The 26,879-nt window shown below is 36.8% G+C and overlaps 8 protein-coding genes across 13 annotated transcripts; 6 read left to right on the top strand and 2 right to left on the bottom strand.

Moving 5' to 3' along the window:
• Positions 1-1,523: 1,523 nt before the first annotated feature.
• LOC127265403 (cyclin-A2-1-like) lies at positions 1,524-5,820 on the top strand. The gene is made up of 12 exons (XM_051295182.1): positions 1,524-1,735; positions 2,459-2,811; positions 2,971-3,223; positions 3,471-3,604; positions 3,869-3,961; positions 4,098-4,231; positions 4,433-4,508; positions 4,611-4,687; positions 4,762-4,795; positions 4,875-5,024; positions 5,107-5,241; positions 5,328-5,820. The coding sequence occupies exons 2-12, from the start codon at positions 2,503-2,505 to the stop codon at positions 5,379-5,381; spliced, it is 1,449 nt and encodes a 482-aa protein (XP_051151139.1). The 5' UTR covers positions 1,524-1,735; positions 2,459-2,502; the 3' UTR covers positions 5,382-5,820.
• A 415-nt stretch (positions 5,821-6,235) lies between these two features.
• Positions 6,236-9,508, top strand: LOC127265712 (E3 ubiquitin-protein ligase At1g63170-like). 3 transcript variants are annotated; one of them, XM_051295668.1, is made up of 6 exons: positions 6,236-6,396; positions 6,986-7,030; positions 7,124-7,802; positions 8,051-8,176; positions 8,272-8,563; positions 9,027-9,508. In XM_051295668.1, the coding sequence occupies exons 3-6, from the start codon at positions 7,144-7,146 to the stop codon at positions 9,228-9,230; spliced, it is 1,281 nt and encodes a 426-aa protein (XP_051151625.1). In that variant the 5' UTR covers positions 6,236-6,396; positions 6,986-7,030; positions 7,124-7,143; the 3' UTR covers positions 9,231-9,508. The 3 variants fall into 3 exon arrangements, with proteins under 3 accessions (XP_051151625.1, XP_051151623.1, XP_051151624.1); XM_051295666.1 differs by having other exon boundaries at positions 6,986-7,802; XM_051295667.1 differs by having other exon boundaries at positions 6,245-6,310; positions 6,986-7,802.
• Positions 9,509-10,183: 675 nt separating this feature from the next.
• On the top strand, positions 10,184-16,098 carry LOC127265757 (uncharacterized). Of its 2 annotated transcripts, none has more exons than XM_051295737.1 (5): positions 10,184-10,324; positions 11,466-13,589; positions 13,940-14,060; positions 14,884-14,946; positions 15,034-16,098. In XM_051295737.1, exons 2-5 carry the CDS (start codon positions 11,539-11,541, stop codon positions 15,925-15,927), a joined length of 3,129 nt encoding a protein of 1,042 aa, XP_051151694.1. In that variant the 5' UTR covers positions 10,184-10,324; positions 11,466-11,538; the 3' UTR covers positions 15,928-16,098. The 2 variants fall into 2 exon arrangements, with proteins under 2 accessions (XP_051151694.1, XP_051151695.1); XM_051295738.1 differs by having other exon boundaries at positions 10,199-10,324; positions 11,576-13,589.
• A 698-nt stretch (positions 16,099-16,796) lies between these two features.
• On the top strand, positions 16,797-18,201 carry LOC127265759 (expansin-like B1). Its single transcript, XM_051295741.1, is given in 7 exon segments — positions 16,797-16,968; positions 17,152-17,258; positions 17,366-17,439; positions 17,441-17,508; positions 17,511-17,532; positions 17,637-17,669; positions 17,671-18,201. Coding segments are annotated over 7 exon segments (609 nt in total). The 3' UTR covers positions 17,804-18,201.
• LOC127265758 (pentatricopeptide repeat-containing protein At1g63330-like) lies at positions 17,357-21,063 on the bottom strand. Of its 2 annotated transcripts, none has more exons than XM_051295739.1 (2): positions 18,378-21,063; positions 17,357-17,493 (listed from the first exon to the last, which is right to left on the bottom strand). In XM_051295739.1, exon 1 carries the CDS (start codon positions 20,811-20,813, stop codon positions 18,582-18,584), a length of 2,232 nt encoding a protein of 743 aa, XP_051151696.1. In that variant the 5' UTR covers positions 20,814-21,063; the 3' UTR covers positions 17,357-17,493; positions 18,378-18,581. The 2 variants fall into 2 exon arrangements, with proteins under 2 accessions (XP_051151696.1, XP_051151697.1); XM_051295740.1 differs by lacking the exon at positions 17,357-17,493 and adding an exon at positions 18,020-18,140.
• Positions 21,064-21,561: 498 nt separating this feature from the next.
• On the bottom strand, positions 21,562-23,046 carry LOC127265654 (polyadenylate-binding protein-interacting protein 6). Of its 2 annotated transcripts, none has more exons than XM_051295565.1 (3): positions 22,879-23,046; positions 21,956-22,344; positions 21,562-21,888 (listed from the first exon to the last, which is right to left on the bottom strand). In XM_051295565.1, the coding sequence occupies exons 2-3, from the start codon at positions 22,340-22,342 to the stop codon at positions 21,709-21,711; spliced, it is 567 nt and encodes a 188-aa protein (XP_051151522.1). In that variant the 5' UTR covers positions 22,343-22,344; positions 22,879-23,046; the 3' UTR covers positions 21,562-21,708. The 2 variants fall into 2 exon arrangements, with proteins under 2 accessions (XP_051151522.1, XP_051151523.1); XM_051295566.1 differs by lacking the exon at positions 22,879-23,046 and adding an exon at positions 22,681-22,868.
• An 809-nt stretch (positions 23,047-23,855) lies between these two features.
• On the top strand, positions 23,856-25,640 carry LOC127265385 (60S ribosomal protein L11-like). Its single transcript, XM_051295157.1, has 5 exons — positions 23,856-23,982; positions 24,089-24,196; positions 24,278-24,320; positions 24,840-25,035; positions 25,327-25,640. The coding sequence occupies exons 1-5, from the start codon at positions 23,980-23,982 to the stop codon at positions 25,523-25,525; spliced, it is 549 nt and encodes a 182-aa protein (XP_051151114.1). The 5' UTR covers positions 23,856-23,979; the 3' UTR covers positions 25,526-25,640.
• Positions 25,641-25,745: 105 nt separating this feature from the next.
• Positions 25,746-26,818, top strand: LOC127265386 (uncharacterized). The gene is made up of 3 exons (XM_051295158.1): positions 25,746-25,835; positions 26,200-26,461; positions 26,534-26,818. The coding sequence occupies exons 1-3, from the start codon at positions 25,799-25,801 to the stop codon at positions 26,559-26,561; spliced, it is 327 nt and encodes a 108-aa protein (XP_051151115.1). The 5' UTR covers positions 25,746-25,798; the 3' UTR covers positions 26,562-26,818.
• Positions 26,819-26,879: the final 61 nt, after the last annotated feature.

Genomic DNA, 26,879 nt, shown 5'->3' with positions numbered 1-26,879 from the left:
CATAGAACGTGCTATTATATATGAAATGGTCCATATTGTGTAGGCTATACTTAGTGTAATATAAGTCTATCCATTTAAAATATACAATCTAATATTTAATTTGAACCGTTCATCTAGTATGCGCAATTTAAACTAACGGTATTGATTCTATCATATCTAATCACTTAATAAATACAATCATTAGGGTAGGATTTTTTAAAATAAAATAAAATATTTTTCTTGTTTGTCTTTTCAAAAAAATATAAAGATGTATTTTACATTGCTTTTTTTAAATGTATTTTAAATTATACGTTTACAATTCATTTAAATTCAAAATAGCTTATTAAAAATTACCATACTTAAAAAAAAATAGAAAAAATGCAATACAAACATAAAAGTATTTTTACTATTTTCTTCACACTAAATTAAATTTGATAGATAAATTTTGGGTTTATCCATATTGACAAATATATTAATAAAAATACTAGAATTGTTCTTAAAAAAAAAAAATAAAATTAAATATTTTAATAGTACATCAATACAATTCTAAAAAACAATAAAAAAATAAAATAAAATCCATCCTTAAATCTCATTATTCACTAATTTCTTCATTATAAAATATTAAATGAACCACCTACTTTTATTTTTATATTATATTAATAAATTAATTTAATATTAAAACATTAACATTTATCCATATCACATATCAAATAATTATTTTAATTTAAAATTTTATTACTGAAAACTCCAATCAAACAAACCTTAAAACTAAGAATATTAGCAATGTAATAAATTATAGTTAAATTCTTAATTTAAACAATTATTTATTAATCATTGCCATATATAAAAATATAATTAATTTAATGAGCCAACTAAAAAAAATATGATTTCATGGAACAAATATAGTATCATTTTATCCAAATATAATCCATTTAATTTTAAAAATAAAAAATTAGTGGCAAGATTCATCATCGTAATTTGTTATGAAATGGTCGATTGAGTACCTAAGGTTAGTAATAAAATTTTAATCACTTTGGAAAGGTCATAATTAGTTACATAAATTTAAATCCATAGACCATAAAATATTATTATTATTATTATTAATTTAATATGTATCCAAACAAAGTTGAAGGCCTAATTAACTACAATAACTCAATTTATTCAAATAATTTTGAACTGAAAAATCTGGAACAATGGTAAGAAATTTTCAAATCTGTCACAAATGTTGAGCAAAAAATGGATCTAATATAACTGCCATTTTAAATTAATGTTCAAAAAATAAATAAATTACATTCTTTTCTATTTATCTTACAAAAGGATAGTAATAATGTGGTAGTATTAAAAAGGTATTCGTTACAAAAATTTCAAAACGACATCCATAATGAATGGTTATCACAACATAAATATATTTTTTTATATATAAAATAAATTTTGGGAGTGGATACAGTGAAATGAGAGTGGAGATAGAAAATATTTATTTTTAGAATTCTGTATTTGAACTGTGGCGAGCCCGCTCTCACAAACGCTCCTCTCTCACTCTACTCTCTCTCTATATCTATCTCTATATATATATATAGACTGAGTCGCTCAGTGTGATTTCCTCCTTTCGCTTTTCAACATTTCTTCACTTACTCTGAGCCCCAATAGAGCCATGTTTTTGTGTTTAAATGCATTTTATTGGGTCCTGGAGGACCGATCTGTGTAGATAAGGGACACAGAGCTGCTTTGGGAGCTCAGTGCGATCATATCATTTTCGGTAATTTGCTTATTTTTTTTTTTGGCAATGAGGATGATTGATTGTGCTGATATTGAGGATTATTGTTTTTCATTTTTATTTATTTTTTTCCTTAGCTGTTCTGCTGTAGATGTGGTTTTTCTTCGAGGCTGGACGATGTTTTGAAAATTTTATTCGAGTTTAATCATTTTTTTTGGAGGTTTTTGAACCTCGGTTTGGAATTTATTCAAACCTTTTGGCTAGATCTGGGCGAGCCGAGGCTGTTCGGTGTGATTTGTGAGCTTTGTGATCTATGGCAGCTCGGTTTTTGACATTTTGTTGACACATTGTCAATTCTGTCTTGTTCTTGCTGCTGCTGTTGAATAAAAAAGAACGGAAACACTCACACACACGACTCACTGATAGATGGTAAATTTTTTGAATGAATCTCAGGTTTAAACTCTTACTCATAGTCAAAATGCCCCTTTTCACATCACGGTACAGTGGGTTGTCCGATAAAGATGTATAGTGTTTATTTCACCACTATCTTCATAAAGTAGTGACTTCATCACGATAATCTTTTTTTGTCATTACACAGTAAGAGTATGCAGCATTTTAACTTGTTGAGGTTTCCCCCTTTCACCTGTTTGAAATTCTAGGATTATCTTTGAAAACAATGCGTATTCTTTCTCTCTGTTTATGTGTATCATATACCTTACACTGTGACAGTGGATTTGCTGTAACATTTCTTTGTGCTTCATACAGCGTTTCTGAAGGCATACTCGTTGGGTTCTACAAGTTGTCATCCCATGAAGCAGTCTGTGGTCAATGATGAGAATAAATCCTCAAATGTCCGGGATCACAGTTCACGGATCACGCGATCCCGTGCAAAAGCTTTGGGCTTGTCCGGGGGATTGCCGCCTCTACATCCTTCAGCAAAACAAGATAATAAGCCTGTTTCGCGAGCAAACTCAAAAAGATCAGCAGCATCGAGCAGCAACAAACCAGCAATGTCCTCAGCTGCTTGTCCTCCACAAAAGAAAAGGGCTGTCCTTAAGGATGTCACTAACATCACATGCGGAGATCTGTACAGAAGCATCAGTGCAACTAAAGGGCAGGTAGGATCATTACCAGCAGTTTCAAGCATGGCTTTCTGCATCTCTAATTGCATTATCAAGCCTTGCAATTTTGTCCGCGCACTTGTGAAGTAATAAAAGTTTATACTTATTTCCTTGAATTTATTCTAAACTTTGTTTGCAAACGTTGTTGATTGTCAGCCTAGCAGGCAGGAGAAAAAGAACACTACACAAAAGCAGGTACATGTGACACCTCCAAAGGATCCAGGAAATGGGAGGGAAAACATTGTGGATGAAAACATCAAAGTAGCAGAGAAGGAAAAGCTAGAAACTGGATCAACATTGAGCCAGATATCTAATCCAATTGAATCTATCAAAGCAAACACATTAAGTGTAGTTTGTAAGATGATTGATTCCAGTCAAAATGTTTCACAGATAAGTCCATCTAGTAGAGGTAAATTTCTTGTGTCGAGCTTTTTCACAAAAGTAAGATTTTTAATTTCTTTGTTAGTTCATGTATCTTATTGTTCAATACAGTTTTCCTATAAAGAGTTAAAAATACATGTACTTGTTTGGGTTCTATCATCAACTGGGTTTCTGGAAAGCTACAACAGCCTTAAATTTGTGAAAGTACATGGTTTACTGTTACATTTAAAGGGTTTTCCTCCATATTTATCCTTCTTTTTTTCCTGATCATGCAGAAGGCAGTGAGCTTTGCATGCAACAGGAGAGCTCAGACGATGGGAGTGTTATTGACATAGACTCCAAACACATGGATCCACTGATGTGTAGCCTGTATGCGGCTGATATATTTTCTAATTTGTATACTAGACAGGTTTGTCAGGCTCCCACAACTTGAGTAAGGGATATATTTCACTGACTATCTTGTTTCAGCTATGAGTTGAAATTCAAAATGTTCTTATTGCTAAAATGTGTCGTGAATTTTTAAAATCAAGCTTTTCTTTGGAGCCTAAAATCCTTTTATTGTGCAGAATTCTACACAATTCTCTATTGTTTCTCTGGATTACTAGAAGAACTCTCTTCTTCATGATATTATATTTCCCATGTTAACTTGGATGAAATTTTGGTCTTCGGTCAGGTGGACCGTAGGCCCTTGGCTGGTTATATGGAAAAATTGCAGCGAGATATCAATCAAGGCATGCGGGGCATTCTTGTTGATTGGCTTGTGGAGGTTTGCTCACTTAACTAATATCTTTTAGACTCTTATTCAAATTATTCAATGTTGTTACTTCCATATATTGCTTCAAGTTTTCATATTCTTTATTTGGTGCGTGGATTCATGTCCATCATTATCTGTTGTGTTTCAGGTTTCTGAAGAATATAGACTGGTACCTGATACACTTTACCTGACTGTAAATCTTATAGACAGATTCCTATCTGAGAATTATATTGAGAAGCAAAAGTTGCAACTTCTTGGAGTAACCTGCATGCTCATTTCGGCGTAAGTTAATAGTTCTTTTGTTTGTGCTACTACTTTGATTACCCTTTCAAGCTATGTTTCACAAAAGTTAGAAACATTCAGCCATCAATTTGTCGACCCCCCTAGGATAGCCGTAAAAAGCTTTTGGTTTTAGATCATGCAGTCATCCTTGTTTTAGCCATAAGTAAATATTGGTTTTACTCAACTTGTTTATTTCTGAAGGAAATACGAAGAAATTTGTGCACCTCGAGTGGAAGAGTTTTGCTTTATCACAGACAATACCTACACAAAAGAAGAGGTTTGCCTGTTTGCATATTATAAAACATGAGATTTCATTTTGCTTTTATTGTTTCGACAATTTTACTGCAAATTCTGCTTTCTAATTTCTTACACATGACAGGTAGTAGACATGGAAAGCCGAGTTCTGAACTATCTTGCTTTCCAGTTATCTGTTCCCACAACAAAGAAATTCCTCAGGTAACCATTGTATTCAAAGTGTGCAATCTTCTACTTAAAGTCACACTCTTTTTAACACTGATTGGTATTTATAGGAGGTTCATTCAAGCTGCACAAGTTTCTTATAAGGTACCAGCAGTAGTGTCTGTATGTTTATCTTTAATACGACTGAGAGTCTCCCTGATTAGATGCACTTCTCCATTTCCAGGCTCCTTCCGTCGAGCTGGAGTTCTTGGCGAACTATTTAGCAGAACTAACTTTAATTGACTACAACTTCCTCAAGTATCTTCCATCACTCATTGCTGCCTCTGCTGTATTTCTCGCCAGATGGACACTTGATCAGTCAGATCATCCATGGGTTAGTTTTCTTATCCCCTTCCTCCATCGATCCTCCATTTTCAAGTTGAAATGATAAAAAATTACCTGCTAACTCTCTGCAGAATCCAACTCTGGAGCACTACACAAGGTACAAATCACCAGAGCTGAAAAATGCAGTTTTTGAATTGCAAGACCTGCAATTGAACGTCAACCGGTGCATGCTGAATGCCATTCGAGAAAAATACAAGCAATCTAAGGTAAGTCACTCAGACAAGAACAAATAGATCCATTTCTGTAATTCATGGCATCTTGTGGCTTATATCAATCAACCTTGTTTTGGCAGTTCATGTGTGTCTCGACTCTCCGTTCAGCCAAACCTGTCCAAACTCTCTTCTAGAACCAACCAACTCACCCTGACGACGTACCTATATTTTGCTTACTGCTGCAACTAACTACTCATCCTCCTCAACCCTTGCGGCACCTGAACAGGTAGATATCAAGAACTAGTCGACAGCGCCACCGGCATTCTCATTTTTTCGTCTTGCAAGCCCACCTCACCTCAACCAACCAACCAACCATTGTTGTAGTTTCTGTAATCGGTTCTGGTGCTTCCAGATTGTGGCTGTGTAATGGCTAAGTGTAAAGGCAAGAATGATGCGAGTGATTTGATATGATATGATATGATCATATTCAACTGCTTATTTACATAAAAAAAAAAAAAAAAAAAAAAAAAAAAAAAAAAAAAACATTACATTTGATGTTGAAATTACTGTATTAAGCAGCTAACTACTCGCTGGCTTTTGTAGCTACTTGAAAAGATTCTCCTCATAACTGAATTTGACGTTCTGTCATTCAAAATTTTCTTTTGTTGTATTGTCGTCATCAATTTATTGACTTATTGGAATGGATGAATATGTCAATTTTAAATTTGAACCTTTTTTTCGGATTTCTTGGACAGCAATTCAGTCAAATTTACTTTACTTTATCCAATGTTGTCTTTTTGGCTGTATGTATATATATATATACATATTTTTTTTTTTAAAGATAGGAAAAACTGTCCTTTGAATTCTTATCTATTTATTGCATTTAATATTTCGGATCTTATCATTATTATTATTGTTGTTATGCTGAAAAAGCGCGGTCTGTCCAAAAGCGTGTTCATGTCGAATGGATCAAAGTGCGACATCAGCAAGAAGTGAATGATAGAAGAATAGATAAAATAATATATATATATATATTAATATAATATTATTAATAATACAATAATCATTTTACTACGAAAAGTAGAAAGCCAACGCCAACAGTGGCATCAGCCCAAACGATTCGGTGAGAATCAAGCTGTGTTTCTCGGACACTCAAACGTTCAATCTGATTTTCCATTGAGCATCGTATCCGTTTTATTGTTGGCTCTGGTCGGTAATCACATCTTTTTGTCTATAGATTCTATGGGTTGTCTGTGAATATACAATTGTTTGTAGATATTATTCTATTAGCGAATTGCTTTGATTAGTGGATTCTTTTTGGTTTTTCATTTTTTTTTTTGGTGTGCAATTTGCGGTTTCGATTTTGATTTTCAATCTGTGTTATTCATTCGGGTTAGTAATTGTTCTCTCTCGTCTGATTTGGGAAGAGGTCAACGATCTAGTGATAAGAAGGGTTTTGTAAACTACTGCTTTTGGGGGCGGGGAGTAGTTGGGGAGTTGAATTCATCCAGCACTGCAGATTTTCCAATCTTCCTCAATTTAAGCTCATGTAATTGTGTCCAGTTGCGTTTATTTTGAAATTGAGTTGGTAATTGATAATTTTGTGTGAGGCTTCTGCGGGTTTATGTCAGGATGGTTTGAGGATTGTTATTTCAGTGGAGAGTGTGCTAAATGTTGTTCTATAATTTTGGATTAGTTTATTCTTGTGAAATGAGCTTTGGCATAATTCTTCGAATGTGAAGTGGAATGATTGAATGAGTTTTAGCTTCTAATATCTGTGTTTTGGATATTTGAACAGATAGAAGGAGATAGTGGAGAATTGGAATCCTTGAGCTTTTGAGTGGTAATATTATGTTAGCCATTACTTCTTCCACATCCAGAGCAAAGGGATTCGAAACTTTTTAGGAGCCTGTTATCCCATGTTTTCTTTGGGCAGCGTGGAGTTGGTGGACTTGGATGGCTTTTCAGTTGCTGAGGTCTCTCCATAAGAATCACGCAAACAAGAGCCCTTTGTTAATGGAGCGAACAGAGAATCGTAGTGATAATGATCATATCATTGACATTACAAGCAGTAGTGATGCTTCTTCTTCTAGTCCATCTCATGAGAGATTAACCACTTCATCGGAACGTCAGAGAGTTGAGGACCAACCATCTACTAGTTCCGTGGCTCCTGCTTATCAGCCTCAGCAATTTTCAGCTAGTGGATCAAACTCAAGGAATTCATCGCTACTTCGAAGAGGAAATACTAGAGCCCATCGAAGAAGCCCTTTGAATTCTGGATTATGGATATCTGTTGAGCTGCTGCTGACAGTTAGCCAAATAGTTGCTGCTGCTGTTGTATTGTCTTTGTCGAAAAATGAAAAGCCACGTGCTCCTCTGAGAGCGTGGATCGTTGGTTATGCATCTGGTTGTTTGGCAATTCTTCCCCTTCTGTACTGGCGGTTCAAATATCGAAACCAGAGTTCTGAACAAGATTCATCGCAGCATAACCAGGATCCATCTCCAGGCAATAACTCTTCCATTCCTTTGACTAGAAGATCCACAGATGTGGAAGATCGATGGACAAGTGGTACAACAACTAGAGGTACCCTAAGCAATGGATTACCAAATCCAAGGTATGACCAAATTATTTGATCTTTGGTAGTCATTTTTCATATTTCAATGTGCCTTGTACTGTATGTTCGTGTGCAGTTAACTGTGACTAATCTTGATGCAGTGGCAATTTTTGCTCCCGTCTTGCACTTCGCAAATTTTGTTTTTCTGGTTGTTGGTGTAGATTGATTTGTATCTTGAATGGCAAAAATGATGAAAATCGAAGCTTTCAGAGTACATTTTTGGTAACTAATACTCTGGTTGTATGCAGGCTAAAGGTACTTGTTGAATACTTCAAGACAGCTTTGGATTGTTTCTTTGCTGTTTGGTTTGTGGTTGGTAATGTGTGGATTTTTGGCGGGCACTCTTCATCTTCTGAAGCTCCCAATCTATACAGGTCTTGCAAGAATATATAACCGGCTATGCTGAAACATGTATTCATTATTCTGACATAAGAACCTCATTATTTTTTTCCAATTTCTTCACTTTCAGGTTGTGTATAGTGTTTCTCACCTTCAGCTGTATCGGATACGCAATGCCTTTTATTTTGTGTGCTACAATCTGCTGTTGCCTCCCGTGTATCATTAACATTCTGGGCTTCAGAGAAGATTTCTCTCTCAATAGAGGAGCTAGTCAAGATTCGATTAATTCTCTGCCAACTTATAAATTTAAAGTGAAGAAAAATAAGAGCAGTGGTAGTAAGGACCATAGCTCAACTGCAGGTGAAGGTGGAATAGTGGGCGCCGGGACAGAAAAAGAGCGCGTATTATCTGGAGAAGATGCAGTAAGATTCGTTTAATTTGTTTCCTTGTGCTATCTGAGTTTCTTTCATATGACAATTCCTTTTGATTTATCAGTCAGTCTAATCCTTTAGCTATTAACTTAAAATGCCATTTTCTTGAACTCTTGCAATTATCCTAGTACAAATATAAAATGGAAAGTTTCGAATTTTCAGCTACTAAACTTGCATAACTATAGGTAGATGCACCCTCACTTTCCTAGCTAGAAGCCAGCTCTTCTTCTGTAATGTTTTTCGAATACACATTACACACTATTGTTTTATGTCTTCACTTGAAATTGGGATTCCTGGGAGTGAATCTTTGCATCCATATTTGATTGCTCAGTTTCTGATCTAAAAAAACCTTTACCATAGTAATCAACCCTCATCATTTTCTTACATTTTGAGGCCCTTATATCGAATATGCCCCACAATGTAACATACATCCTAACTGCCCTCCTGTACACAGGTTTGCTGTATATGTTTAGCCAAGTACGCCCACAATGACGAGCTCAGAGAATTGCCGTGCGCCCATTTCTTCCACAAGGACTGTGTGGATAAATGGCTGAAGATCAACGCTACATGTCCGCTGTGCAAAGCTGAGGTTGGGGAAACAGTGCTGAGCTCTCTGACCGAAGCAACCGCCAATCTCAGAAACAGCACCCTTTCCTAAACTGCCGCGAAGAAGAAGATGATGAAAATGTCGAAGCAGTTTGTTCGACTTGGGGATAAGCTTTTATGCTGTAGCTTGGCTGTGTTCTTGTGTTGCCATTTATAATAACCTTACCATAAAGAACCATCTCAACTGTCAAGTGCTGATGTTTTGTTTTGTTTTGTATGTGACCGCAAATTTTAGGCGATGTTTGATGTATGTGTGTATGAGTATGAATGTCAGCAGAAAAGTGTTGAGGAGTTTGCATCAGCTTCAATTTGTATTTCTTATTTATTGTGTGCTGTGCTGTGCTGTGAATATACTTAAAATAGTTTAATCTATCAGTAAATATAGGTCGTAGCTATTTTAATCACTTTAATTTATACTATCTTTTTCTGTAAGAGCCTCTCCAATTCAGTGCTGGGTTGGCTTATTAGTGGAAGTTGCTACAGTGCAACGCCAATTTTGGTGTTGTATTATAGCAATGCTAAAAAATAGCATTATTTTAGCATTGTTTTATTATTATTATTTTTTAATTTTTAAAATTTTTAAAATTATAAATTTGACTTTTACATTTAATTTCTATTTTTTTAAAATTTTTAAAAATTTTATGTTAAATTATAAAAATAAAAAAATTGTTTAAAATAATAAAAAAAATTTATGTTAAATTATAAAAATAAAAAATTGTTTAATATAATAAAAAAATTAAATATTTAAAAAATAATAGTGAAAAATATAATACAATTAAAGTAAAATTACTATAGCGAATTACTATAATAAATTAAAGCTGAATAAATAGAGTAATTGAAGTAAAATTATTATAACGAATTAAAACTGAATAAATGTCCTATAGCCTAATAAACGACAAATAAGAGAAAAAAGGGATTCGTGGGGGAAACCAACCACAGGATTACATTTACAGGTAAAATAGATAACGTGTCAACCCTAAATATGACACGTGCCGAGCGTGTGACTCTCACTTGTTTATATCCTCGAGTTTATCTCCTGCCTGCCAGTATCAAATGCTTATCGATTTAGGGTTTCTGGCTGGTGCCTCTTTTTCTCTCGTCCTGCTTTCGCTTCCTAGCACTTGCTGATTTCTCAGCCTCCTTTAGGTAAGATGTGCTATTTAATATACTGCCCTTTATTTTTTTGATCGGATACTGCCCTTTGTATATATGCGGGCTTGTGCGTGTATGTATACGTTTTTTTTTTTTTTTTTGTTAAATGACAGATCCATCTAGATTTTCTTCTAGATGTGTGGGTAAGATTAGTGATCTTGTTTCTTCGCTTGTTCAGTTTGATTTGGTAAATAATAGGTTGTGATGTTACCGGAATTAATATCTATTGCTGGATTTCTTTTCCTTGCTGTTTGCTCCGTGGGTCGACTTCATTTAATCTGGTTTCTCAACTTGCAATTCAGCTAGGTTTGTGCACATAGTTGCAATTGCGTGTGTATATATATATGAGAAATGTAAAGCAGAAAAAGGCTTGGGTGTTCTTGCCCTGCAAATTTCAAATTGCTTTTGAAAATATGTTTGTGGTTTTGCTTGATTTATGAGCTTGTGGATTGTCTTTTAACACTTAAATTGGTTTAGTAGTTAACCGATATCTTATTGTTATCTCTAACTACTTCTCGTCATTAATATGCTTCAATTTTTAGTAGTTTCATATCCTCGCCTTTCTCTGTACATGTACACTAAAATATAACAAAACTTATTTGCTTTGTTCAAGTTTTGAGATTATATATTGATGCGACTGTCTGCTGGCTGTAGCTCATTGACTGAACTGATTTTCAAGTTACATCCATTGTGAAAAATATGGGTATTTCAACCTACTTGTCTATATCTATGTTGACCCCGGTCTTTTGGAAGACATCTTATTTTCTTGACTCTCTCCGCGGGTGGGTTCTGTTCTAAGTTACATGCATATGTGCTGCACAATCTCTCTACTGAGATAAACTTTGACTGGATCATATGTATTGCCTGCTTTTTATATGCTATGCTTATTTTCCCTATAAATTGTTATCGAACTATAGTTCAATTATTTATATTATTATTATTTGCCTTTTCACCATAATCTGGAGCAATTTCATAAAATTGATGTTATTTATATTAAAATTTTGGATTTCAGCTGAGCATAAAATGGCTGCTTTGTTTCATTAAGCCCGAGTAAACGGTTTGGGTAAATCCAAGTATGTTTGTGACTGATTTTGTGAAATAAAATGTACCATAACAAGATTTATTATATTTGCAGGTACTTTTGGATGGCCTGAATATTTACTATACATAAGTGTACCCTTTATAGTGTTCTCTGTTTTAGGGAGATTATGTCGAATAACCTGGTTTCACACTACCCCATCTCAGATAGGCATGTAGTTCAGATGGAGCATGGTTCCAATTCTATGGATATGGCTGCATCAGAGATGCATGGGAAAAGAAATCATGTATCACATAATATCTATGAGTCAACAGAGCAAAGAGAACCTCTCTATAGTAACCCCGAGTTCACCATGGTACCAAACAACGGGATGGGGCACGACAATCCTTCAAGTGGCAGTATGGGTTTGAGCTCAATCTGGATGCCTGATCAACTAACCTGCGAAGATTCGAGTATACCCAACAATATGTCTGGAGGAAATTTGCCGTTACCAGTTAAAAGGAAGGCTGATGTGGGACCTCTTCCACAGAGTTCTGTTCCTCAGCAGTCACATTTGCCTAATAAGAAACCGGGGAACATTCAAACTGATGCTAATTCACTTGGGGTTCTGCAGCCACAAGCACCTCAAAAGACTACTTTGTCAGTGCAGTCCAAGTTTGGTCCCAGCCCACCCTCGCAACCTTCACCAAATAAGAAAATGATGAGAAATGATTCCGTCTCTGGTAAATCTGGAGTGCCCCGCGGACCTGCTAAAAAGCAAACTGGTGCACTTGAATCAACATCAACATCCAAGGGGCGCTCTGAGTCGATGGAAGGTGTAAGGTCCAAAATGAGGGAGTCTCTAGCTGGTGCATTGGCCATGGCGTGTAATAACCAGGACAATGTTTCAGATACTGCGAAAAACAAAAGTGATGCAGCACAGGTTTCTGAATCCAATTCCACCTTTGGTATTCATGTTCCTGCTTCTAGTTTGAACGAAGTGTATCCTCTAAAAGATACAATTTCACCTGGAAAAACTGGTAGGGAACAGATTTTTCCTACTGAACTATCTCCTTGTGGAAGCAGTGGGATTAATGGACCGTCCTTCCCGGAGTTCCAGTATAGTTCTGGTTTACCTGACGAGGATGGGCCATTTGGTGATGATTTCTTTGTTAAAGATGATCTTTTGCAGGGACATGGGCTTTCTTGGGCATTTGATTTTGATGTTCAAATGGGAGGTGGTGAGGACGAACAAAATGAAAAAAATCTGTTGTCAACGAAAGAGGAAGGCCTGGAACATGGAGTTGAGGATGCAATGACACCAGAGTACTTGGCCTTTCAAATTGAAGCTGAACTCTTTAAGCTATTTGGTGATGTCAACAAAAAATATAGAGAGAAGGGCAGGTCTCTTTTGTTCAACCTTAAAGATCGGAACAATCCTGAGCTCCGAGCAAGGGTCATGTCTGGTGAAATATCACCTGAGAGATTGTGCTCAATGTCAGCTGAAGAGCTTGCTTCGAAGGAGTTATCAGAGTGGCGTATGGCCAAAGCAGAAGAACTGGCACAAATGGTAGTTTTGCCTGACACTGAGGTTGATATAAGGCGTCTGGTTAGAAAAACACACAAAGGTGAATTTCAAGTAGAAGTTGAGCATGGTGATGATGGCATTGGTGCAGATGTTTCTGGTGGGGCTTCTATGTCAATGCAATCTCAACCCCAAAAGGAGTCTGAAGCTCTTTCTCCTTCTGAGGGAAGCCTTAAAGAGAAAGAGAGACTTGCTGGCCAAGAGAGTCATTCAGAAGACCCGAATCTTACTGGTAGTGTGATTATTCCAACCACTGGGACTGACCTAATGCAAGAGACGATGGTGGATGAATTGAAGGATGCAGAATTTCTTCCTCCAATTGTTTCATTAGATGAATTTATGGAGTCTCTTCATACTGAACCTCCTTTTGACGCTTTGAAGCATGCTGGACAGAAAACACCCACTCCATCACTTGAGGAAAGCTCAAAACTTCTTTCCAACTCTCAAGTTGTTGATCATGCTTCAAACTCGCCTAAAAATGTTTCTTCCAGAAAGGTTTCTGGTAATGTCAAGAAACGTGAAGTTAGTGCAACATCACCAAGTGGTAAAAAGTTGAAACATCTTCCTAGTGACATTCCAAAGGTTGGATATATCTGGGATGGTGTCCTTAAGCTGAATACATTGACCACAATTGCAGTTGGTGGTATATTTCAAAGGTTTGTGCTTTAAATCATAAATTTGGAATATGTTAGTTTATATTGTAGCTTCCTCAATAAGATGATTTGCTCCGTTGGTGCTTTGCTGTTCTCTTGGCTGCTTGACAGATTACCAAGAAATGTGTCCGCTTCAAACTTCTGATAGCTTATATAGAATTATTGCATGCATAGAGCTTTTGTTTGTCAGAAAGACATCGTATCATGTAAATTGCCTGCTTGTAAAACTCAAGTCATATCTTATTTTTGCTGTTTTGTTTGTCTACTTACAATATCTCGTCTCATGTGGCACTGAATGTAGCATTTATGCTTGCTAAGCTGTGTGTGACCGAATCTCTTTAATCTTTCTGCAGTGGTGAAAAGACATCAACAAAGGAGTGGCCCAGTACTCTTGAGGTTAAGGGGAGAGTTAGACTTGAGGCATTTGAAAAATTTCTTCAAGAACTCCCAATGTCTCGAACTCGTGCAGTCATGGTATATCATGGCCTTCTCCTTTACCTTGTAACTGAATTTTTCCACTTTTACTGGCCTTTGGCTTTCTACCTGCAAAGAAGGCAATGCAGCCTGTCACAGGCCATGTTTTATAGCATTTGTTTTTGTTCAACATTGCTGTGGATGTACACAATGGCTGGGCCTCACTTGAATTTTTCGACAATTTTAAGGAAGAAAATTTTGCATTTAAGTTCCTGCATTCTACTTCTGAATAATGGTTTCAGGATTATCTCGAAAGGGAAACTTGCCATGAAAATGAACAATTGTCACATGAAATTGCAGTAGTAATGATAAAAGGGGACACAGTTCTGTTATCGTTGTTATTATTATTATTATTTTGTACTTGAATAAAAATGCTAAAGCATTTGGGAAAATTCCAATCTAAATGTTTAATTGCTGTAACGATCCAATTGTTGCTTATCCCACAATAGTGTAAGTGTTTTTTATTATTTAAATGGATTGTGTGGTTCTGAGCACACACTGTTTTGGGCAAGAAATTGGTAATTGGACAAATACTTCCAAGAATCTTCTTGCATCGTTAGGGTTACTACATAAAATCTAAATCTGTTAATCAAGAATCAAATATGGCTACCGAAGGACATACGTAATATGTATACTTCTATTGAGGGCCTTATGGGGTGAGGGTGAAATTACTCAATCTTGATTTGTATTGTTTTTTTATCTTATCGAATGTAATTGAAAAACTATTCTTGGAAACCTTAAATCGTCTATAGATTTAGAACTCATTCCATTGTGGTTTGTCGGATTAGTTAATAATAATAAAGGGTTTATCTTTTTTCTGCAGGTTCTCCAATTTGTGTTGAAGCATCAGCATCAGTCCAACAATGAGCGCAGTAACCTTTCTGAGGTAGTAGCCAACACTCTTCTTTCTAAATCTTGATTTTGGTCATGTATTTATTTATGTACTTTTTAAACATCTCTTGGCATAAAACAGGTTATTGAAGCATATTCTTCAGATCAAAGGTTGGGATACGCCGAACCCTCCCGTGGCATCGAGCTTTACCTCTGCCCTCCTACTTCCAGAATAACCGAGATTTTAGACAAGCAAATGCATAAGTCGAGCCCCAAGACCGACGGATCCATGGAGAAAATCTACCTAATTGGCGTAGTTGTGTGGAGAAGAGCTCATACAAGCAGCAAAACGAAGTCGCCTCATTCGCCATCTCACCACAAACAAAGCTCGAAAAAGCATCCAACCACTATGAAGAGGGTTCAAGAATTGTCTAATACCGACTCAAATACTGTCTCCAGAACTTCGCCTCCAGTGGCAAACAAGCCTCAGCAACAGAAGGTAGAGAAACTGAGAGAAGAGGCCGAGGATGATGATGACGACGATATCCCACCCGGGTTTGGTCCCGGAGTCGCCACCCAGGCCACGAAAGATGACGATGACTTGCCCGAGTATAACTTCTCTGGCGAGGTGAACCCATCCATTCCTAGAACATCTCCGCATAACTTACACCCTAGTGCGAAAATAAATCATCGCCCGGTAGATCAAGTGAGAGAACTCATTAAGAAATACGGGCAGGGCAGTAGTTTGGTAGACGACAGGAATCTTGGCTTCGAACCTTGGATTGATGACGATGACGATGATATTCCGGAGTGGAGGCCGCCGGGAGCTGAAGCCTCCCAGCAATCACACAGCCAGCGCATCCCGGCAGATCATGGATCCGCCCATCGGCTACAAGTGCCTGCTCGCCCAACTAATCGGCAAATGGCTGCCATGGCAGCCCAGAAGTCCCCAAGTGTACCACCCGGTGCCCCACCAAGATGGGTGCAGCCGCCAGGTCCTCCAATCAGAGGCGGCTCGAGATGGCGGCAGCCGTGATTAGGGAATGGATCGGATTAAAAATAGAATCTTGCAGAAACAACCACCTTGTGTGTCCTTCTCTACCATACTAATCCATCTGTTTTACCACCTGTTTGTGATATATCTAGAGGCATAATAATCTGCTGATATTATTGGCTTTTCTTAATCTGTTTTTCTTAGTTTCTTCAACCATGATTGATCTGACACTTGCAAAATTGATGTTTTATCTGATCCCTACAATTACGTTTCAGGACAGGACACGTGGCAGAAACCCATTCCAATAGGCAACAACTGAAATAGATCTCTACATAATACAAGTACACATACACACATTTCTTTCATATACTTATTTATTCCCAATTCTCATTAGGTTAGATACCACCAACAACAGAGTCAAAATCTTCAACTTTGTTTTGCCATTTTGTTCATCTACCATGAAAAGACATCAAGCAATACATATGAATAACAGCATAGGCATCTGCTGCAATAACTATGTACATGTTACAAAATCAAGATGCATCATGCTATTCTTGTCAATCAATGCCCCTAACGTAATTCCTAATGATTGCAGCAAAATCCTTGGTACCTAAATGTTCAACTGTAGAAAATGCATACACTCTCAATTGGGCATTAATAGTTTTGGATTCCACTAAGAAATGGAACTTAACGTTTACCTGAGTTGGCGGGAGGTGCAAAATGTGTAGAGATGAAAACTGTAGCAGGATTCGTTGTGTAGGAAATGTAGTTCTCAAGGAGGTAGATTTTTTTTACCAGCTTGACATGGTCCCGCCCATGCCTTCGCCACGCATCTAACCAGCTCGCGTGGTTCACTCATATATACCAGAGTTCAACTGTGTTTGTGCATATAAAACTTTCTCTTTACCACAATGGCTCATTTCCAAACTTTCTTCCATCTTCTTATGATTGCAGGTTTTATCTTGGTGGAGAGCTCAGGATATGCTGCTTATTACTCGAAGGATAAAAAGGCTACTAAACGCAGGCCTTTCATTCTTTCAAGGGCTTCTCATTACTTGAATTCTGATGAAAAGGGAACAGAAAGTAAGATATTAACAATTTTCACGAACAGTGGCAGGCATAAAACTTAGATTATACAAATATTCTTTAGTTAATATTAGACTATCCACTTGAAATCAAACCAGACTCCTACTCATCCATCTCAACAAATCCAAAACATGCTAACATGTTTTGATTGCATAAAAAAAAAAAAAAACAAACCTGCAGCCGGGAGATGTGGCTATGGAACTTTCAGGGCAACAATTAATGATGGAAATGTAGCTGCAGCATCAGACCTCTATCGAGATGGAGTGGGTTGCGGCGCTTGCTATCAGGTATATATAGACACGCAAATATCTTGATCATAACCATGCTGTTAATTTATCATCATCATCATCATCACCATCATCTAGTGCAAAACTTAACACTGTTTCTTCTTAAGGTTAGGTGTACCAGCAGCTACTACTGCTCCCACAATGGAGTGAAAGTTGTCATAACAGATCATGGTTTGGGTGATTGCAAGCAGGAAGGCCTTCGGTCAAATGGCTCAGAATCAAGCTGCATCTGCATCTGTATTAGCAGTTGGACAGTAGATGTTGAGTATAGAAGGTTACTCATGAAGATATATATTACATATATATCACTCCCTACTTCACAAAATATCCACTAGTGATTGCAGTACAATACAACTGAATAATGGCTCATTTACGCAGGGCTCCATGCAACTATCCAGACAAAAATATTACGTAAGATTGATGAGTACAGCAACAACTCCCATTATCTGGGTTTCATAATTCTGAATCAAGAAGGCATGAAAGACATCACTACTGTGCACCTATGTGCGGAATATTCAGAAACATTTGAATCAAACTACACATGAATCTTTTTATACGAAAAATAACTCATGAGTTTAAAAATTGCAGAGAGGAGGAATGAATGCAAACTACTGGAGCGGACATATGGAGCAGTGTGTGGACAACCACCTCACTGCCACCAAGTGGCCCACTCTCAGTAAAGATGTTATTTAGAAATGAAAATTGAGTGATTCCAATCAATGACATACCCGAAACTGGAAAGCTGGAGGCATCTACGACATGGGAGTACAAGAGACTGACTGATGCAAGAATGCCTAAGAGATACATGATTATAGTGTGTTGCTTACACTTATAGGCTGCTATCTTCGATGTCATACTGTTTATCCTATCAGTTGACTGTTACTGCACCATTGATAATGAGTTGTTAAGAACTCCATGCAATTGATAATATTATAGATGTGAATGTGTTTGCCTAAAGACATTATTTTGTGATGCATCTACAGAGTTTCTATTTGAATTACACTCATCCCCTTGGTGAAACTTTTAACAGGAAATCTTTATAACTGCCAAAAAAATGCCATTCACTCCTTTCCAATCATAAGGAATGTAAATAATGATCAAACTGTAAGCTTGACTCACATGAACATGATGCGCAACTTGCAGGGGAAATAAGAATAGGGATTGCATCCTCATGTCTGGATCTCAGCTCATGAACGCAAGCATATTTCATCACGATGTTTGTGACCCTCAGCAAGCTTGAATGGCCAGCAAATCCTGCTGAAACATATTCTCAAGGAGAGAATCTGAATTTTTCATTACAACTAGGTGTCATAATATCCAGCTTCATCCGACATTCCCTTCTTTGTTTTTTTTCAATTGAAATGCAGCTTCATCAACCATTCTGTGTGTACTTGAATATCTGGACGAGTAGCCACACATGACAAACTCTAGAATTCGAACTGCTCTAGGGAAACTCCTCATCCAACCATTCATCTTCGCTTGTCTCAGCATGTCAAAAGAACCTTCATTTGGCTCACAGCCATCCATAGCCATGTCTTTCAATAGAGAGAGGATTTCCCAAAACATTCCTCTTAGGAACATTGCTTTCATTATTGTGTTGTAAACAAATATATTAAGAGGAATTCCATTCTCCTGAAATTGGTTTCGAAGGCGAATAGCAACTGATATCTTGCCTCTTTTACAAAGGCTATAAATAAAACAACCGAAGATCCCAATATCTGGCTTCAATTTCCGGATATTCATGTCCCTTGAAAGCTCATAGAGCAGCGAATCATTTCCTTCTTTTATGGAAGCCCGAATCATGATATTATATGTAGTTGTGTCAGGTAAAACTCCAATGCCTACAAAAGTGTAGAAAACTTTTTCTGCCACTCCAAGTAGTTTATTCTTGCAGAGTCCAGCAAGGAGGGTATTAAAAGCAATTGTATTAGGCCGTGGACCAGTATTCATCATGAAATGTACGAGCTTCAAGCAGTCTCGGATCTTTCCTATCGAACAATAATACTGAATCAAACATGTGAAACTTACAACATCAAACTGAACACTTTTATCTTCCATCTGCAACATAATCTGCTGAATTATTGATGAATTACCCAGTTTACAGGCAGCTGACAAAATTGTATTGAAGGAGATCAAATCAGGCCCATTGTTAGGCCAAGTGAAACCGACTAAGAATTTCAGAGCTTTATCCATGTCTTTCTCCATGCACAATCCTTTCAGAATAATGTTATATGATACATTATTAGGTCTCAAACCCTTATCCGTCATTCTCAGCATTGCACACAAAGCTTCTCTCGACCTGCCACTTAGGCACATGGAATGCAAATATATATTATAAACAACATCATCTACAGAGTAACTCCTTGAAAGAAACAGCTCACAACAAACATCCACCCTGCCGCTTTTCAGCATGCCTCCAGCCAATGCAGCATGAGTATACTTGTCTGGTGACAAGCCCTTTTGATCCATAACTCGAAGTAGATAAACAATTTCGCTCACCTTACCTTCATGACAAAGTCCACGAAGAATTATATTATACAGAACCAAATCAGCTTTGCATCCTTCCTCTTCCATCTGGCCCAAAAGGCTCAGTGCCTCGTCCACTTTCCCATCATCACATAGAAACTTAATAACAACAGTGTAAGTTACCAGATTAGGCTTACAACCAGTACTTCCAATTTTACCTAAACAACAAAAAGCTTCATCCCATAACCTTCCCTTACTGAAGCCATAAGCCAAAGAAGCATAGGAGTAAACCGAGTGCCCATAACCCTTCTTCTCTAGAAAACCAAAAAACGACAAGGCTGCATATACCTGCTCAGATTTGCATAAAGCCCACAATATAGGGTTGTAAAGCAACCCTCCACAGAAGTATCCCTTCCCTGAAATTGCTGAGAACACAGAGTATGCTCTTTGGACCATACCTGCTTTACAAAGACTTTGAATCAAGGCACTTAAACAATGCTGGCTTGGGTTGCAATTTAGACTCCACATAATTTCAAGCACCCAATCAGCTTCCACTACACGTCCTAATTTCAGCAGCTTCTTGAGCAACTTCAATAAAATTGTGTAGGAAGGCAGAAACCCACTGGAAATCATTTCCTTTAGAATCAAAACAGCATTTTCTAACCTCTCGATAAAAACCATTCCATGTAAAATCGTGTTATAAGTTAATAAATTCGGATTCGGTCCAAATTTCTTCATCCCAGCATAAACCTCAAGCACCTCACCAACAGCCACACCTGTCGACCGAAAATAGCATCGGAGCAGCGCATTATAATCGTACACCGACGGTTTCCCCGGCACATTTTCCTTCACGAAATTCAGAACCTCGAGCGCCTTGCTAATGCTTCCAGAGTTCGCATGACTCTGCATTCTCTGCTGCAACTCACTGTAATTGATCGACTCAGGCGCCGCGGCACTGTCGTCCGATGAAAAATCAGTGTCCACAACAGCTAAACAAGAGGTAGAGATGGTATTTAGGCTGGACATGAAAGATAACTTTTTCCTAGTGGATAGAGATGAGAAGGCGCAACAATATAATTTCTGAGACATCCCAGGATTGGGCGATAACCCAAAAAAATCAGCCGATGAACTGATTCAAACTGCATCACAGTACAAAGCCAGCCTCGGCGAGGCAACCGAGTAGACTTCTCTGAAAGAAGTTATCATTTGTTAATTCTCTGTAATCCACCAATCGGAACAAATTGCCCATTCGCAGACCAACCACCGCCGGAGTAAGAAACTCAACCAATAAAGGGCAAGATGGTCGGTGCTATGGCTAAACCCTAAACCCTAACCAGCACTCTTTTGGCGGAGTAATCTTTATTTATGGGTTTGTTTGTTATTTTATTTATTTATAAAATATTGTCCCATTAAAATGCTGTTTAAATTAAGAGTTGGTTTTTTTATCAGTTCAAAATAAAAAAAAAAATGATTTGAATTTGATATTAAAATAATATATAATAATATATTTTTAGAAAAATATAAAAACAAAATTTAAATAGTACAAATTGAAATTTGGGTGTAAAGTTACACCTGAAATTTAAATTACAAAATAGTCTTTCAGTTGTGTCGATAATATTTTTTTATTCAATATTTTCTAATTTCTTTGAATATTTTATTTGTAACACTTTCATTATAGTATTTGTATTTATTTGCATTGATATGCATCTTATGTTGAATTAGTGATAGAAATCAATTATAAACTGTCATTTTCTTGAATAAAGATCGACAAATTGATATCTTTCTTGCGACATCAAAATATGTCAATCTGCAGGAAGACAATAGAGAAGAGCAGCCATGGAAGTACAAAACTAGCTCAATTGACCAAAAGCCATACGATGCATATAACAAAGGCAAAACTAGAATTAAACAAGATTTCCCATTTCACTACACACATTCTACCATCAACTGCAAGCTCAAGATGTCTGAATCTGATCATGAACCATCAGCTGAGAGAAGACAGAATGGATGATGAACCTGGTGTAGAAGTTTTTGCTTTTGCCAACAACGGCGTGCTCCATTGTTCTTGCGCCGGCGATTGACTGGGAGCCTCGAAAGAGTCCGGCACATCTCCAATGTCTAAAGTGTCTGGAAGCTTGTATGATGGATGATCATCAGAGTAAGTCTGCATTGTTTTAGATGATTAGATCCATCATAATTGCAGAATGAGTGATGAATGTTTCGAAGATTACCTCGAGTAGATCCAGCATGTCGATGGAAGCATCCAGATCGCATCCATTGGCGAAATAGACATCAGAAAGTGACTCCTTGGAAACACATGGGAAAGTCATTTGAAGGTAGGCTAAGTCCATAAACTCTTGATTATCGTTCATCATCATCATCGGATGGTGTGATGGAGAAGCATAGAATTCATCGGCATGGTGGTCATTTCTTTTAGTGAAATCACCATTCCCGGAGGCGTAATCCGGCTGATGTCCATACCAAACAACATCGCTTACATTGTTGAGGAGCCTCGACTTACTGAAATCTTTGGTACCAACAGCAGCAGCAGCTCCTCTTTTGAAAAGAGGAACATATGAGGCAGCATAAGGATTTAAAGATGATGCTCCCGTCTTCATGGCTGTGAGTCAACAAGGCAAGCATCATATATGTTCATACTTTCACATTCATGTGAAGACTATATCAATTCAAGGCAGTTTTACAAACATCACAGAAACAACAAGGCAGCTGCCATTAATTCCATGAAAATGAACAGAGATGCAAGTAAAGTAACCACAACATACAGTAATTGATAACAAATAACCTTAACCAGCAATTCTAGATGTAGATGATCTTAAATCATCCAGGAGCTTCTCGATTAAACTACAAATTTGTTAATCCAGGTGAAGATTTAATTCGGTTACCAAATCCAGGCATATAGACAAACACCTAGAATACACACATGCAAGCTCCATACCAGCAATAAGGTGAGATCCAGATAGAGCCAGCCAGATAATAGCAGAATTCAAATGTAGAACGCTGATCTCAAATCAAAATCAACAAACAGGTAATAATCGAAAACAACGAGATTCACGATGAAAACACGGGCAAAGTCGAAGAGAACGATGACATTCCGAAGAATGCAAATTAAAAAAGGGGAAGAGAAAAGGCTTACGCGTTGAGGCACGCGGGAGCAGTTGTTCCTGGCGATGAAGAAACCGCAAGAATCGACGCCCTCTTGAAAATTGAGAAGACGACTGATCGATGGAGGCAATAGACAACTGTTCCTGCGGTCACGGCAGGGTAGAAGAAAATCGACATATTCCACAAATAGATGTGGAATTATTGTTGGTTTACCACTTCCTAATAATAGTATATGCGGTAATAAATTACGTCTTCTTAGCTAATTTTCCAGATTTAGGTTTGTGGCCTGGATGATGACGTTGCCAAGTTAGTAAATTGCACCGTAGCCCCTCAAATGACCTAATTTTAATATTTCACTCCTTTCATTTTTATTTTATTTTTAACAGTCGGTGTGTTTACTTATGTTTTTTTAACATTGTTTTACTATTCTCAATTTTTTTTTTCCAATTATCAAATTAAATATTTATTTTTAATTTATTATATTATACTAAAATTTATTTTTATATTTTAAATATTACGTTAACACGTATTTATATCACATCAAACAATTATTTTAACTTATAATTTTATTATTTAAAATAAAATTCAGAATTAAAATTTTACAAATAAAAACACGTTATAAAAATTTGCAATAGTTAGAGTGTATTCTTAGATAAATATCCAATTGAACCTAATTGTATAACTAGAATCTGGACATCATAGTCTACTCAGGATCAATATTCAATACAAATATCATGATAATATATTTAAACATTTTTTTTATTAAAAATAAAAAATAAAAATTATTACCTATTTTTATTAGAATTTATATCTAAATATTGGAATATATATTTTAATAACAGATGGAGTAATTATTTTATGGCTATTTTTTTTATACTATAGTATTAACTTTTTTTCATCCAACGATTTTAATAAATTTTCCATAATTATTCTATTTTATTTTTTACATATTAATTTTATATCGTTATTTTTTAGTGTTAATATGTGCATGTGTTGATATTACAGGGGCATTGTTGACATTTTAACGCCGAGAAACCCTAATCTGCCATTTCCACTTATAATTGCAAATTGCGTTGTTGATAGCCTGTTAGTCGTCCTCCTGCTGCCGCGCCATTCGCCGTCTACCATCGTCATGGTTTGTGTTTATTCCTCGAATTGCTACGCTTGCCATCGAATTTATGCAATGAATTGCTCATAACGCGTGGATGGCGGTGCTAAGTTTGTGTTTTTTAAAAATATAGGCCTCGGAGAAGAAATTATCGAATCCCATGAGAGAGATCAAGGTGCAGAAGCTTGTGCTCAACATATCCGTCGGTGAAAGTGGAGATCGTCTCACTAGAGCTGCTAAGGTAATTTTGTTCTCAATCGGTATGTTTCCGCCTTCAGTTTTGAAAGGATTGCAGCGATATTAATGCCATCGTGTTCGGCAGGTGCTGGAGCAACTCAGTGGGCAAACACCAGTTTTCTCCAAAGGTACATTTGAGAACTGATTTTATTATTAGTATTTTGTTTATTTTTGCTGCTGAATATTTGTGATTTGTTCACTGCGAAAGTAGAAGACATTAATTTTAATTGATATACCTGGTTTGTATATGGTGATGATATTTTCCATCTGAGGTCTATCAAACGCAACTTAACGAACTGATTTTCCAGTTGGTTGAACTATTTTATACATATGCATGCTGTGATTTCTGATACTGTTGCGCTTGGCTTTGCCTTTAAATTAGGATTAATGTAAACACCATACTGCAATTGAAGTGATCACTATGAGCTTTATCATAAATCGTAATGCACTGAGGGACTTAATATTTTCATAAAGCTTTTAACTCTTTACTTTTTCTGGATCAGATTTATTAAAGGATTCAACATGTTTACTATATTTGGAAAATAATTATGAATATATTCTCAATGATTTAATTTACATAGAATCATAGTAGAAGTGTAAAGTTCTCATATATACTCGAAATTGAGATCTTTCTCTCATTGTTACAGCTAGATATACTGTGCGGTCCTTTGGTATCAGGCGTAATGAAAAAATTGCCTGCTATGTCACTGTTAGAGGTGAAAAGGCCATGCAACTCCTTGAGAGTGGCTTGAAGGTGAAGGAATATGAACTATTGAGACGGAATTTCAGCGACACTGGTTGTTTTGGTTTTGGTATTCAGGAGCATATTGATCTTGGAATAAAGTAAGTTTAATTCTAACTTGGATCTCTATCTTTTACATGCCCACCAAAATTATGGTATAAATTAGAATATGTTTAGAATGTGTCGACTTACAAAAGAGTGTTATTGGATAACGATTTACCAGCTATTGTACTTTATGCAATATATATATATATATATATGTATCATGGATAAAATTTGGCACAATGTTTTGTTGTTCGTAATAATGAGAACACGCAACACATTGTTTATGTTCTCACTTTCACAATATTTTACTGAACTGAACCATGTGCTAATTTAATAATGGTTTCCAGGTATGACCCATCAACTGGTATCTATGGTATGGACTTCTACGTTGTACTGGAACGTCCGGGTTATCGTGTTGGCCGCCGTAGGAGGTGCAAATCTCGCGTGGGAATCCAGCACAGGGTGACCAAGGAAGATGCAATGAAGTGGTTCCAAGTGAAGTATGAAGGTGTTATTCTGAACAAGGCCTCCAATATCGGAGCATAAGCTGTTAGGGGTTGTATTCCCTGTGGTTTACAGTTCTTTCACTCAAAAAGTTTTGTAGGATTTCATAAATTGACAAAATCTATTATACAATCTTATTTATATTTTGCCCTGCCAATTTTGTTTCTCTATTGAAAGATTCATTGGCTTTACTATATGGGAATCTCGGATCCTAAAATCCTGAGGTATTATCAGCCAAGATTGATCATTGCTAATTACTATCCTATTGACCTATCCATATTTCCTGTGCCGTTTTGCTAACATACACTACGAGCTATGGCGGACTTCTTGGGATTACACGAGCATGATGAAGGTACGCAAAAGTCCTTAATCTTCGAGTTGTTTAAATTTTTTTGATTTTTATTATCTCTAGCTTCTTGATATATTTCATCATGGATGCATTTATTTATATATCCCCTTATCTAGACTTGATATATTACAAGAGAAAATGCCATTTCAATGTTAATGCTAGTATATCCACACAACATTTAAGATGACAGCGTATTAATGAAAGGGCCTTATTAATGTTTCTGACACCCTAACCACTAAATAAATGCATGGGATTATTGTGTAATTAGATTTGGTGCATGGCTTTTTGACAAAATCCTTAAAAACCTCTCATTCATTTTACACACACATCTGTTTCTGTTATCAGCTGACCCTTTGTTGTGTATAAGCCTATGGAGGGAAAGATTGGCTGTCTTGTTGTTTTCTTACTGGCCTTTTCGACGATGCTGCCAAATGGTGCGAGTGCACAGCGATACACATGCTGGGGAGGATGCTACAACGAGTGCTTCTTGAGGAGCGCCGAGACAGGATCCGGGAGATTTGCCTGCTTTTACAGTTGTGTCGTCCCTTGTCTTCCTCGCACTGCCATGGATTATCAGCAATCTTGCGAGGCTGGATGCTCGCTGGGGCTTTGTCTTCGAGACACATACGGTATCCGTCCAATGAGTTTACTAGTTTGTTTCTGGTTGGATTATTGAAGTTTTTTTTTTTAAAATTTTTCAGATGGCTCAAGAGTGGAGAGATGCTTTGAGAATTGCACCAACTTCTGCAAGATTTATAGAATTAACTGATGCTGCAACATATCACCGTTTTACAGCAGTGATGAATAATGTGACACAGCTTAGATAATTCTTTATGATGTAATAAGACAGCCCAGAGCTTCCTCTTTATATCAAAGTATCGACAGACTAAAAGCAGAGTTTATTCTTTACTTTTGCAGAACAAAAACCCTTTTTGTTGATCTACCAAGGAAGAATAATGCATTTGAATCCCCATCACTTATTCAATATATAGTCACGAAAATGACATTCCGGTAGCCCCCCATAATCATTTATTCTGAGGTAAAATA

Source organism: Andrographis paniculata, unplaced genomic scaffold (genome assembly GCF_009805555.1).
Source record: "Andrographis paniculata isolate CXL003 unplaced genomic scaffold, ASM980555v1 Contig73END, whole genome shotgun sequence".
Taxonomy (NCBI): Eukaryota; Viridiplantae; Streptophyta; class Magnoliopsida; order Lamiales; family Acanthaceae; genus Andrographis; species Andrographis paniculata.
The sequence above is the reverse complement of the archived record's forward strand: the minus strand, read 5'-3'. Positions and strand labels throughout refer to the sequence as shown.

Coding starts and splice junctions, on each gene's coding strand:
- LOC127265385 (XM_051295157.1), top strand. Junction 24,197..24,277: donor GTCTCACTAGAGCTGCTAAG/GTAATTTTGTTC, acceptor CGTGTTCGGCAG/GTGCTGGAGCAACTCAGTGG. Junction 24,321..24,839: donor AACACCAGTTTTCTCCAAAG/GTACATTTGAGA, acceptor TCATTGTTACAG/CTAGATATACTGTGCGGTCC.
- LOC127265403 (XM_051295182.1), top strand. CDS start 2,503: ATGAAGCAGTCTGTGGTCAATGATGAGAATAAATCCTCAAATGTCCGG. Junction 2,812..2,970: donor TCAGTGCAACTAAAGGGCAG/GTAGGATCATTA, acceptor GTTGATTGTCAG/CCTAGCAGGCAGGAGAAAAA. Junction 3,605..3,868: donor CTAATTTGTATACTAGACAG/GTTTGTCAGGCT, acceptor GTCTTCGGTCAG/GTGGACCGTAGGCCCTTGGC.
- LOC127265758 (XM_051295739.1), bottom strand. CDS start 20,813: ATGTCTCAGAAATTATATTGTTGCGCCTTCTCATCTCTATCCACTAGG.
- LOC127265757 (XM_051295737.1), top strand. CDS start 11,539: ATGTCGAATAACCTGGTTTCACACTACCCCATCTCAGATAGGCATGTA. Junction 13,590..13,939: donor GTTGGTGGTATATTTCAAAG/GTTTGTGCTTTA, acceptor ATCTTTCTGCAG/TGGTGAAAAGACATCAACAA. Junction 14,061..14,883: donor CTCGAACTCGTGCAGTCATG/GTATATCATGGC, acceptor TTTTTTCTGCAG/GTTCTCCAATTTGTGTTGAA.
- LOC127265386 (XM_051295158.1), top strand. CDS start 25,799: ATGGCGGACTTCTTGGGATTACACGAGCATGATGAAG. Junction 25,836..26,199: donor ATTACACGAGCATGATGAAG/GTACGCAAAAGT, acceptor GTTGTGTATAAG/CCTATGGAGGGAAAGATTGG. Junction 26,462..26,533: donor TTGTCTTCGAGACACATACG/GTATCCGTCCAA, acceptor AAAATTTTTCAG/ATGGCTCAAGAGTGGAGAGA.
- LOC127265712 (XM_051295668.1), top strand. CDS start 7,144: ATGGCTTTTCAGTTGCTGAGGTCTCTCCATAAGAATCACGCAAACAAG. Junction 7,803..8,050: donor AATGGATTACCAAATCCAAG/GTATGACCAAAT, acceptor GGTTGTATGCAG/GCTAAAGGTACTTGTTGAAT. Junction 8,177..8,271: donor GAAGCTCCCAATCTATACAG/GTCTTGCAAGAA, acceptor CTTCACTTTCAG/GTTGTGTATAGTGTTTCTCA.
- LOC127265654 (XM_051295565.1), bottom strand. CDS start 22,342: ATGAAGACGGGAGCATCATCTTTAAATCCTTATGCTGCCTCATATGTT. Junction 21,889..21,955: donor ACATGCTGGATCTACTCGAG/GTAATCTTCGAA, acceptor AAAACAATGCAG/ACTTACTCTGATGATCATCC.